This window comes from Phyllobates terribilis, unplaced genomic scaffold (genome assembly GCF_046119375.1).
Source record: "Phyllobates terribilis strain yellow unplaced genomic scaffold, ASM4611937v1 Scaffold_260__1_contigs__length_2691941, whole genome shotgun sequence".
Taxonomy (NCBI): Eukaryota; Metazoa; Chordata; class Amphibia; order Anura; family Dendrobatidae; genus Phyllobates; species Phyllobates terribilis.
Genome location: NW_027363020.1, coordinates 430155 through 442491, shown reverse-complemented (window position 1 = coordinate 442491; position 12337 = coordinate 430155). Strand labels below are relative to the sequence as shown.

At 42.7% G+C, this 12337-nt stretch overlaps 1 protein-coding gene across 1 annotated transcript in view; it reads left to right on the top strand.

Moving 5' to 3' along the window:
- LOC141219300 (protein ELYS-like) overlaps positions 1-12337 on the top strand; it is a 111846-nt gene that overhangs the window by 85613 nt on the left and 13896 nt on the right. Inside the window, exons 30-31 of the mRNA XM_073666068.1 lie at positions 2303-2472; positions 4806-6240. Of these exons, the coding sequence (XP_073522169.1) occupies positions 2303-2472; positions 4806-6240 (1605 nt within the window). The remainder of the gene's footprint in view (positions 1-2302; positions 2473-4805; positions 6241-12337) is intronic.

The following is a 12337-nucleotide window of genomic DNA, read 5'->3' as shown; positions in this document are numbered from 1 at the left end:
GGTCCCTAAAAAAATGGTTTTGTCAATTTTGTTGGAAAAATGAGAAATCGCTGGTCAACTTTTAACCCTTATAGCTCCCCAATAAAAAAAAATTTGGTTCCAAAATTGTGCTGATGTAAAGTAGACATGTGGGAAATGTTATTTATTAACTATTTTGTGTGACATATCGCTCTGATTTAAGGGCATAAAAATTCAAATTTTGAAAACTGCTAAATTTTCAAAATTTTTGCCAAATTTCCATTTTTTTCACAAATAAACGCAAGTGATATTGAAGAAATGTTACCATTATCATGAAGTACAATATGTCACGAAAAAACAATCTCAGAATCAGTGGGATCCGTTGAAGCGTTTCAGAGTAATTACCTCATAAAGTGACAGTGGTCAGAATTGTAAAAATTGGCCTGGTGATTAATGTGCAAACCACCTTGGGTTGTAAAGGGGTTAAAGCCCTATTCACACTTTGCAGAGGAATGGTGTTGATTTGAGGACAGTCTTTGAGTAACGAAATGCACAGCATGTCCATTTTGTTGCAGATACTAAGCAGATATGCTGGGTCCTCTGTAAAATCAGCCTGTCAATACAATGTGCAAAGTGTGGCTGTGCATGATAAGACCATGTCATTTCCCCTTACACTTGCCATTTCTTGAATGCATGTGATCATATGCGAGCTGACCCTCAAAGAACACTAAAGCAAACAATTAGGGATATCCTGAATGGCTCGTCTGTCATGGTTGCACTGTAAAGATGGTCGTTTTAGAAGATTGATCAGCAATTTGTATTTATAAAATATGATGCATTCTCTGCTGTTATCTGTGGCCTAGTGTCAGCATAAATTTATGCGATGCAGATCTGCCATCGAAACACTATTCAACTACAGCCAGCACCCAACAACATCCCCTCAAAAAATCCAAAACTTACTTGCATTTTTCTTAAGATATCTGCATTCAATCTTCATCTGTCATAAAAAGGCATCAAAATGGAGTTTAATCTTAATGGGCTTTTCCAGCCATCTAGAACCTGAAGCGTATGGCCTATTTTATCTACAACTATCTATGCAGTGCAAACTCGATTCAGGGTTTATGTTCTACAACAGTCTTCCCCAAACTGAAGTGCTCAAGGCCCACCAACAGGTCACGTTTTCAGGATTTCATTAGTATTGCTCAGGTGATAATTACATTACCTGCGCAGGCAGTAATTCCATCACCTGTGTAAGGGTATTTGCGCACGATGCGGATTTGAAGCTGAAATTTCCTGAGCGTTTTTGTCTCTCCCTGGCAGATAAATCGCATGCGGATTTTACATGCAGATTTTACATGCGTTTTTTCCCCTCACCCATGACAGCACACCTTGAGAGGGATCCGCCCCACCAAGGACAGGAAACTGTCTGAAATAAAGGGGCGGTACCTCTCCCTCGCTTCAGTTGGTCTCCTGTCCTTGATGGGAACCTGTCTGTGGAAGAAAAGAATGCTGTACCTGGGTCTGTTCCGGTGTGGAAGAGCGGGCGCCGGCCTGTGCATCGGGTTCCAGGCTCCAGAAGCGCCGTCCATGGTTCCCTGGGGCTGTGTCTGAGCGTGCGCAGGCGGTGAGCAGGGCTACAGCTCCCCGCAGACCGCTGCACCTTGGATGGCGCTTCTGAAGCCTGGAACCCGGTGCACAGGCCGGCACCCGCTCTTCCACACCGGAACAGATCCAGGTACAGCATTCTTTTCTTCCACAGACAGGTTACCATCAAGGACAGGAAACCAACTGAAGCGAGAGAGGTACCTCCCTTTTATTTCAGACAATTTCCTGTCCTTGGTGGGGCGGAACTCTCTCAAGGTGTGCTGTCATGGGTTCAGGATAAACCAGCTACCGGTAAGTAACCTTGGTGTTTTACATGCGTTTTTTACAGCGTTTTTGTACATCAAAAGCTAGTCACATTCACCCAGTCTTAATTAGCATTTCTATTCATGTAAATTATGCGGCTGCTGTGAGCTGGTATTTTTAGCCTGGGAAGGTGCCTGGTCCCTGGCCATTAAATAACATCTCACTGCTGGTTCATTAGCCGCTACGTCCCTCCGATCAGCACTCAGCAGCACTTTGCATGCAGCATATTTTTGTTGCGTCCAAAACGCTGAAAACATGATCTGCTGGTGGGCCTTAAGGACTGGAGTTGGGGAACCCTGTTCTACCAGATTGGAAATGAAAATGGTAAAATGGACAGGGGTATCTGCACTTCTCAGTATTAACAGCTTGTATGTATTTGAATGGCGGCCCTTTTTTTGAAAAAAAAATTAAAATTACATATATTTCTTTTCTTCAGCTGTGATTAGTATTCATAATAGTGAAGAAATTGAGAGTACCCATTCTGAAAATCTTGGTCAAGAAAAGAAAGAGCATGAATCTGAGCTGCAAATTATGGAGGAGAATGTTCTACTTGTTGAGGAAATTCCTTCTATCGCACCCCTATTTTCTCACTTTGCGGAGATTCAGGTAATGATAATGGTTACCACAGTTTGCTTCTAAGCTTACTGTAGAAGTGTGAGAAAAAGTTAGGCTTCGATGCATTGTCTATCTTTTTTTTTGTTGTTTTTTTTTATGTAAAATTTGTTTCTTACAGGGTTTTTTTGTTCATTTTTTATTAAAACCATTTTACCTAGAGCTTTCAGTTTTGTATTTTTTCCAAACAGGAAAAGGAAAACAAAAACATAAGATATTGACATAGTTACAGTTCAGTTAAAAGCAATCATAATATTTTTTTATTTTATATATATATATATATATATATATATATATATATATATATATATATATATATATATATAGATGTCAATTAATCAAAAACAACAATAAATCAACAGGAATTGGTATGCACTAGCCCTTTGAGTAGAGAGAATATCCATCTATCTAACAAAGAGCTGATTCTCATTGATTGTTGTGTCATAGGGTCCTAATTTCGATTATTCCTTCCTTTCTCCTTTTTTTCAAGGCCTAAGTGTAAAAGGATGGAGAATAGCAAGGATCTCTTACTCCCGGTTTGCATTCCTACATACTAGTATCTAACCAGGGTCCCCACAGCGACTCGTATATGCATAGCGTTTCTCTTCTGATACACTACTTTTTTCATAAATATAATATTATTAATTTTATTCTTAAATTCTGTTAAGGTTGGAGGGTTTGGATCTAGCCAATGATATGGCAGCAGTTTACGTGCCTGAAAGAGAATCCTTGAGATGCACAGTGTTTGTTGCTTCCCATTCATTATTTATATTGCACATTTTAAAGCCATCTATGCTTAGTTTTGTCTTTTGTTTTTTACAATGTGTGTGTGGTTTTCTTTATACTGATGTTTTAGTCCTCATTTGTGACTTCTCGAAATGCCAGTTTTTGTGTAATGTATTCATGTACCCCTAGCAGAGAACACAATGTATATAGCTTTATTTTGTGCAGTTGAAGACTAACATGCAACATTTCTTTTTAAGATTGTGACTTTTGGCTCTAAAAAGTGACTTTAAAAAACCTGCAAATGATGAATTGGAGCCTTAGAATTTTAAAGGCAATCTGTCACTCAAATGATACTGCCCCAAACCATTGGAAATGTGAATCGAATCTTGGCTGCATGATTACAGCCAGGTATGTCATTCTTTTAAACACAATGGTGTTTGAGAGAACAATTAGTTTGAAGAGCCAGTCAGGGACCATAAGGAGAGACCTGACTAGTACGACGCCATGCCCCAGCCGACTTCTCCTTGCGCTGCTCTCGTCGATTGAACTTTCCCATCTGTGTGCCTTTCAATCAACTAAACCAGTAGGAGGAGAAGCCGGCTCTGAAATGTCAGAGCAGTTACTGGAAGAACATACCTGACTGCAATCATAGAGCCCGATTCACTGGTGACCGCTTCCCTTTAAACACTATAATATTTAAATAAAATCAAACCTTACCGCTGTGGTTTAACCTACAACGACCTTGTATTCATATAATGCTAGCTTTCTGGTGTGCAGTGCTGGTTGTCATAAGTGTATCTACAAGAGTTTCCATTATTATAGTGTTCTTATGTTGTATTGTGTTACTGATATTAGCTGCTATTTTCTGTTACCTAGCACCACACCTTTATTCCTTTACTCTGATTGCAGACCATTATTTTTTCTCTTGCTTGCCTCTGTTCTTCTGCTGTAGCCCCATTTGTTTGCAAATCTAATGACATAATTTTGATTGAATTGGCAACAGGACAGTTTTCACCCGTCAGTATGGGGACTGTCCAACTGGCCTCAGTGGTGTGATCCCGTGAAATCGTTATCGTGAGATTATTTTATCTGTACCTGGAGCTTTTGATTCTCCTTGGTGGCATCCAAATCTTCTATGTCTTCTGCTAAATTGCTTTGGTCTGATGTCCTAAGAGGACACAAAATAGTCTAAATGTCAAAATATTACTCTGCTGGCGCTGCTATGATGATTGTCAGCGTCTTTTTCATGCTTCTTTGACACTCTGCACTACATTCATCAGACAAATGAATGAGTAATATTAACAGAGGTGCAAACAAAAAAATGCTTTGCAATCAGGGGACATAAAGGGATGGTTTTACTTTTTTTGTGGCCAAGACCAATATTCTATTACGCCTCTGTATTGCATGAATAATTTCATATACTTGTTGACTTTGAATTATATTTCCACTTATAAGGAAGAGCAAGTAGTCATCTAGACAACCGGATGACACCAAGTTCCTCTCCTGCAGACAGCAAAGCAAAATGACTGCTAACTTGTCTTTTCTTTTACTTATCAACTGTCACTATGTGTTATAAACACTATAAGTTGTTTTTTTCTCAGGATTTGGATTACACCGTGAATATTAAAGCCCCTGAACCAGAGGTGACATATCAACAAATAAGTTCAGCCGCTGAAGACCCTAATGGGGAGAATAATGCTGACCGTTATTATTGCAACAATTATGAATCTGCCTTAAAAACCTTAAAAGCACCGTCAATGGATCCATGTGATCTCAGTGATGAAAAGGTCAATTTGACAGCTACAGTTAGCAGTGATGAAACTTGTGATAATGCCTTGGCTCTTGGCACTGAGGAAGGGACTAAGGTTACTGAAACACTGCCTTTTATGCCTGAACCTATCAATGCAGCCATTGCAGAAAACGTGCTCGATGCTCTTAAAGAAAATAGGGATAAGGATTTTACAGAAGAAGTTAATAGTGATTCAGTTTCTGAAAGGAAACTCAGAAATGCACACGATATCGCTAGGACACCTGTAAACAAGGTTAAGCAAACAAACTCTAACACAGTTCTAAGGATAACACCCCCTGAAAAAGTAGATGAGCAGAAGCTTAATCTGGATGAATTTCAGACTTCTCCAACTGAAGGCAAATCTACTATACTACTAAAGCCTCCAACCCCTCGCAGAAGTATCAGGAGAACTACTAAGGTATCTGACAATACCAACAATACCCTTCCACTTCCTACAACCCCTAAAAGAGGCAGTAGAAAAACCAAGGATAATCCTGAAAACTTAAGTACAACATTACCAATCCAACAAGAGGACCAACCATCCATTACTACCACAAGAATTTCTAGAAGAACTAAAAATTCTGCTTCTGATCAAACTCAGTCCACAGAAAGGGAAACCACTGTTACTGAAGAAATTGTAACAAAGATGCTAGCCTCTCCTGCTAGAACCCGCAGAGGAAAAGCTGCAGCATTGGATAACCACATAAATACAGGAGATATTGTGGATGTAAAAACTGTAATGCCGACAACACCTACTAGAATTACTAGATCGTCCAAAGTACTACAAGAGAGGGAAAGTGAATCAAACATTGAGAATGTTGAGACTGAACCACTTGTTTCTACACGTACAAGGGGACTAACGAACAAACAAGTTGTGAATGAGTTGGTCAAACACTTTGAGCTTGGTGCCTCACAGGCTTCCAACAAACCTGACTCCAGCCCTCCTCATTCTCCTAAAAGGTTACTCTTAAGATGGTCTAGAGTCAAATCAGAAAATCAGATTGATAAAAAAGATACAGATGACAATATTGTCACAGCACAAGAGGTGATCACAGTCAATTCTAGAAAAACTGCAAAAAAGTCTATTGGTAAAACAGATATAGAGGATTCTGCTGATGTCGATGAAGAGCAGAAGAGAACAACCCGTTCAACAAGGACTAAATCTAACATTGTTACAATGCCAGATGCCACTCCTGTTGAATTTGCATTCTCATCACTTACACCAAGACGTGGAAGAAAACCAAAAGGTTTGTTTAGACCTCCGTTTCCTGTTAAAATAATGGTTCCATGCTAAGAAACTTTAATGTTGACGCAACATGTGGATCATGGTACTACTGGGTAAAACTCTGATCCCCATAGAACCATCATGGTTTAGTAGACTCATACTATGTATAGGTGCTGAACCTGTGAAATAGTCCCTAACGTGCAGGAGTATTTCAGCCATCTGATATTCTCCATGATATCCGGCTTCTAGACAAATACATTTTTTCTTTAAAATTCTTTTTATTAGGAAATTTTTACAGTATAGCGAACAAGGGGTCTGGAAAGGGATGAAGGGAAAGGAAAGGCAACCAAATAAAGGGAAAGAGAAAATGGGGTAGGGAGGAAGAGTAAAGGAAATGAGGAAGATCGTCTTAACATAATTGCACCACAGTGTTCACATAGCAAGTGCAAAAACAACATAGAATGAAGTATAGATTAAAAGAATTCTGGCAAAGTAATAAAACATCATATAAAGAGTCTTCTCTTGCTTGGAGGAAAAATTGCGTTCCAAAAGGACCATTTGGAAAATGCATTGATTTTTAAAACCACTTATTTGTTTCATGAATCAAAAGTAAAAATGGAGATCAGAAACTTTTTGTAATATATCTTATTAGAGAAAAATGATTCTTTCTCCACTTATCAGCCACTTTGTTTCCCAGCACTGATGTATTCTCAATACTGATCTGTCTGTGGTGAGATAACAAATTACACTTGCTGTTATAAAAGGGCAGGCAAGGGAAACTGTAGGGAAATAAAAGCCGAAAAGCACATGGGAAATTGCTGCATCTTCTAGTTCAGAGGTAAAAACTGCTGAAAATGCCTGTGCAAGTCATAATGGCTAGAAATAGTGTTCCTAATGTACTGTACCCTCATCAGTTTGTTCTGAAAGGTCACCTGAAAATGCAGTGAAACCATTAGTGTTTCACTTCTTTCTTTTGGGTGTCTGAAACATGTATGGTTTACAAAGCATTGGATGTAAAGTTTACTGTTGAACTGTTTGATTTTGTTAATTTGTAGGGGAAAGCTTGTCTACTTGTATATATACTAAAGCAGGGGTCCTCAAACTTTTTAAACAGGGGGCCAGTTCACTGTCCCTCAGACCATTGGAGGGCCGGAATATAGTTTTTAAAAAAACTATTAACAAATTACTATGCACACTGCACATATCTTATTTTGAAGTAAAAAAAAAAACAATACAGGAACAAATACAATATTTAAAATGAAGAACAAGTAAAGTTAAATCAACCGGTATTTCAATAGGTAGGTAACTGTACCCAATAGGCAGCATAGGTCCCCAATAGGCAGGTAAATATCCCCAATAGGCAGCATAGGTCCCCAATAGGCAGGTAAATGTACCCAATAGGCAGCATAGGTCCCCAATAGGCAGGTAAATATCCCCAATAGGCAGCATAGGTCCCCAATAGGCAGGTAAATGTACCCAATAGGCAGGTAAATATCCCCAATAGGCAGCATAGGTCCCCAATAGGCAGGTAAATGTACCCAATAGGCAGCATAGGTCCTTAATAGGCAGGCTGTTTCCCCCTTATAATGCCCTATGCAGGCTGTCCCCCCCCCCCCCCCCCTTATTATGCCCCATGCAGGATTTCCCTTTCTCCCACCATATAATGCCCCGTGCAAGATATCACTCCCCTGTCTTTATAATGCCCCATTCAGGATGTCACCCCCCCCCATATAATGCCCCATTCAGGATGTCACCCCCCCCCATATAATGCCCCATTCAGGATATCACCCCCCCCATATAATGCCCCATTCAGGATATCACCCCCCCCCATATAATGCCCCATTCAGGATATCACCCCCCCATATAATTCCCCATTCAGGATATCACCCCCCCATATAATGCCCCATTCAGGATGTCACCCCCCCCCCATATAATGCCCTATTCAGGATGTCACCCCCTCCCCCCCCATATAATGACACATGCAGGATATCACTCCCCTGTCTTTATAATGCCCCATGCAGAACGTCACCCCCCCCCCATATAATGCCCCATGCAGAACGTCACCCCCCCCCCATATAATGCCCCATTCAGGATGTCACCTCCCCCCCCCCCCATATAATGACCCATGCAGGATATCACTCCCCTGTCTTTATAATGCCCCATTCAGGATGTCACCCCCCCATATAATGACCCATGCTGGATATCACTCCCCAGTCTTTATAATGCCCCATTCAGGATGTCACCCCCCCCATATAATGCCCCATTCAGGATGTCAACCCCCCCCCCATATAATGATACATGCAGGATATCACTCCCCTGTCTTTATAATGCCCCATTCAGGATGTCACCCCCCCCCCCCCCCCATATAATGACCCATGCTGGATGTCACCCCCATATAATGCCCCATTCAGGATGTCACCCCCCCCCATATAATGCCACATGCAGGATGTCAACCCCCCCCCCATATAATGATACATGCAGGATATCACTCCCCTGTCTTTATAATGCCCCATGCAGAACGTCACCCCCCCCCCCCATATAATGCCCCATTCAGGATGTCACCCCCCCAATATAATGACCCATGCAGGATATCACTCCCCTGTCTTTATAATGCCCCATGCTGGATGTCACCCCCATATAATGCCCCATTCAGGATGTCACCCCCCCCCCCCATATAATGCCACATGCAGGATGTCACCCCTAATATTATGTCCCATGCCTCCATACATTAAAAAAAAAATCCAATACTCACCTCCCTCCTTGCCTGCTGCCGCTGCTCAGGTCCGGACTCCAGCGTCTCCGGCGTTGTCCCTCTCTGCGCTCCCTGTGACGGCTCAGGGGAGGGCGCGGTGTAAAGATGTCACCGCACCCTCTGATCTGAGACGTCTTAGGGAGCGCAGACCAGGAAGACAGCGGCTCTGCGGAGGCACGGGGAGAGGTAAGTATCCGCCTGCCGGGGCTCTGAGAAAGCTGGGGGAAGGGCGGGCGCTGACACCGCTCTCCCCTGCCCACAGCCCGGCGGGCCGGATAAAAGTCCTCCGCGGGCCGTAGTTTGAGGACCCCTGTACTAAAGTATGGCCTGTTAAATTGTATCCTTCAGTTGAGGTTTTAAAACTGTGTATTTGCAGCTAATAGCAATTCCTAACTGTTACAGCAGTTCTGTGCATGTGGGAACTACCTGTAGTACAACACATGGGTGCAGAAATCCCACACATATATTGTTTCATAGACACGCTGCATTCATTTAATCATTTAAAGCTTTGCTAGAGGAACATTTGCGATATTGGTGGGCTCCTACTCTTCATCCATGGCTGTAGTTACGAAACGAGACACAAGATGCAACTTGACCACAGAAGATGTATTGCGTTTTAGAGTTGCTAGAGAAGTATAAGGCCTTAAAGGGAACCTGTCACCCCCTGGGCGATATCAGACCTCTACTATGGGCATACAGGTTATAGAAAAGTAACTCTATACTACCTGTATGGCCCATAGTAGAGGTCTGATGGGAATCTGTCCCCCCTGGGCGATATCAGACCTCTACTATGGGCATACAGGTTATAGAAAAGTAACTCTATACTACCTGTATGGCCCATAGTAGAGGTCTGATGGGAACCTGTCACACCCCCGGTGATATCAGACCTCTACTATGGGCATGCAGGTTATAGAAAAGTAACTCTATACTACCTGTATGGCCCATAGTAGAGGTCTGATGGGAATCTGTCCCCCCTGGGCGATATCAGACCTCTACTATGGGCATACAGGTTATAGAAAAGTAACTCTATACTACCTGTATGGCCCATAGTAGAGGTCTGATGGGAATCTATCACCCCCCTGGGCGATATCAGACCTCTACCATGGCCATACAGGGTATAGAAAAGTGAATCTATACTACCTGTATGGCCCATAGTAGAGGTCTGATTGCAGAGAAAAGCGCTTTAATAAATTCTTTTTTCCACAGGCTTGGCGTCCGGGGGACACCAAGCAATCCCCGCCTATCTGCTTATTATTCCCTCAAATCCCCACCTCTCTGCTTAATTATCATATCCCCCCCCCCCTTCCCTGCACGTCACAGGGCCCTGTGACAGACCCTGTGACGTGCACTGTGCTCCCTGACTTCCGGGCATGCGCAGAGGGCCGCTCACATAGAGCGCGCTTTGCTTCATCCCGGCCCCGTCTACCTGTGCTCTGCGCCGCAGGTTTCTATTGCGCAGGCGCCGGAAAGTGACAATGACCCCCGGCGCCTGCGCAATAGAGCCCTGCGGCGCAGTGCGCGTAGAGACGGGGCCGGGATGAAGCAAAGCGCGCTCTATGTGAGCGGCCCTCTGCGCATGCCTGGAAAGTCAGCGAGCACAGTGCACCACACAGGGTCCTGTGACATGCAGGGGAGTGGGGGGATATGATAATTAACCAGAGAGGCTGGGATTTTGGGGAATAATAAGCACATAGACGGGGTTTGCTTGGAGTTCCCGGACGCCAAGTCTGTACAAAATAGAATTGATTAAAGTGGTTTTCTCTGCAATCAGACCTCTGCTATGGGCCATACAGGTATGTATAGATTTATTTTTCTATACCCTGCATGGCCATAGTTGAGGTCTGATATCGCCCAGGGGGTGACAGATTCCCATCAGACCTCTGCTATGGGCCATACAGGTATGTATAGATTTATTTTTCTATACCCGGTATGCCCATAGTTGAGGTCTGATATCGCCCAGGGGGGTGACAGATTCCCTTTAAATGTCTGTTTTATTTCATCAGCATTTTGAATCGGACATTCCTCAGTTTTTGGTCATTATGTCCCTTTTTACAGTCAGTGTTTCAGCAGTAATTTTCTTGTATGCATTAAAAAAATCACAGCCTTTTCTACCTTCCAAATGTTAAAAACTGCATATTGATAGCATTTTCAGATCCATATATTTGTATTGATTGGATTTTATCCGTGATTTTAAACTAAATCAGACACACAAAAACGTGATCCTCACCATAGACTATTAGGCTATGTGCATATGTTGCCATTTTTGCTGCGTTTTTCAGTGCAGATTTGTCACAACCTGAAGGATTTCCTGAAGCCAGCAAAGTGAATGAGAATCCTGAAGTCTCATGCAGACATTGCTTATTTGTGACTTGCAGATTTGGTGCAGCTTTAAATCTGCAGCATGTCAATTATTTCAGTGTAAGGGTACGTGCGCACAATCAGTAATCGCTGCGGATTGGAAGCAGCGCACTAGCGCTGCGTGCAATCCGGAGTGGCCAGATGTTACAGTATAGTGGATGGGATTTCAAGATATCCCATTCCCACTATGCGTCTCTGTGCACCTGCGGATCACCCTCGGACATGCGGTGCGTCTTTCCAGACCACAGCATGTTAATTTCTCTTGCAGAGCCGCTAGTCTCCGCAACAGAAATTAGATCACTACAATTTATTGATTGCGGTGAATCCGCATGGTTCAATTTACACATGCGGATTCACCTGCGTGCAGCGATTTGGACGCAGCATAAAGTATGCTGCTTTCAAAGTTTTGCCAGTCCCAACCGTGTGCACATACCCCCTAGGCTGTGTGCACATGTTGCAGATTTAGTGCTTTCTTTTGTTGTGGGGTTTTTTGTGCGCGAATTTGTGATAAAACCTGGTGCTAGCAAAGTGAATGAGAAACCTGAAGTGTCATGCACACGTTGAGTATTTTTGACTTGCAGGTCTGGTGCAGAAAATAATCTGCAGCATGTCAATTCTCTGTGCGTTTTTGCCTGCGTTTTTCAACCATTGAATGCACTGAAAAAACTAGGCAAAATCGCAACATTTTTGATGCTGCGTTTTCCTGCCAAGAGATACAGAATTTTCTGCACCAAATACTCAACGCGTGCACACCCTTAGGCTGTGTGCACACTGTTCGTTTTAGCAACATTTTTTCCGCTCAGAATTGGGCAAAAAACACTAGTCAGGATTTGCAATGCGTTTAAAACTGCTGCATGTCAACTTTGTGTGGTTTTGCCTAATTCCCTTTGCCCATGTCACCTGTAAACAATAATAAACCATTATATACTCACATATCTGCCATAATCCCGAGTGTCCCACGGCAATCAGATCATCCAGGAGTGTGATCGCTCCCGGCAGTGTATAGCGC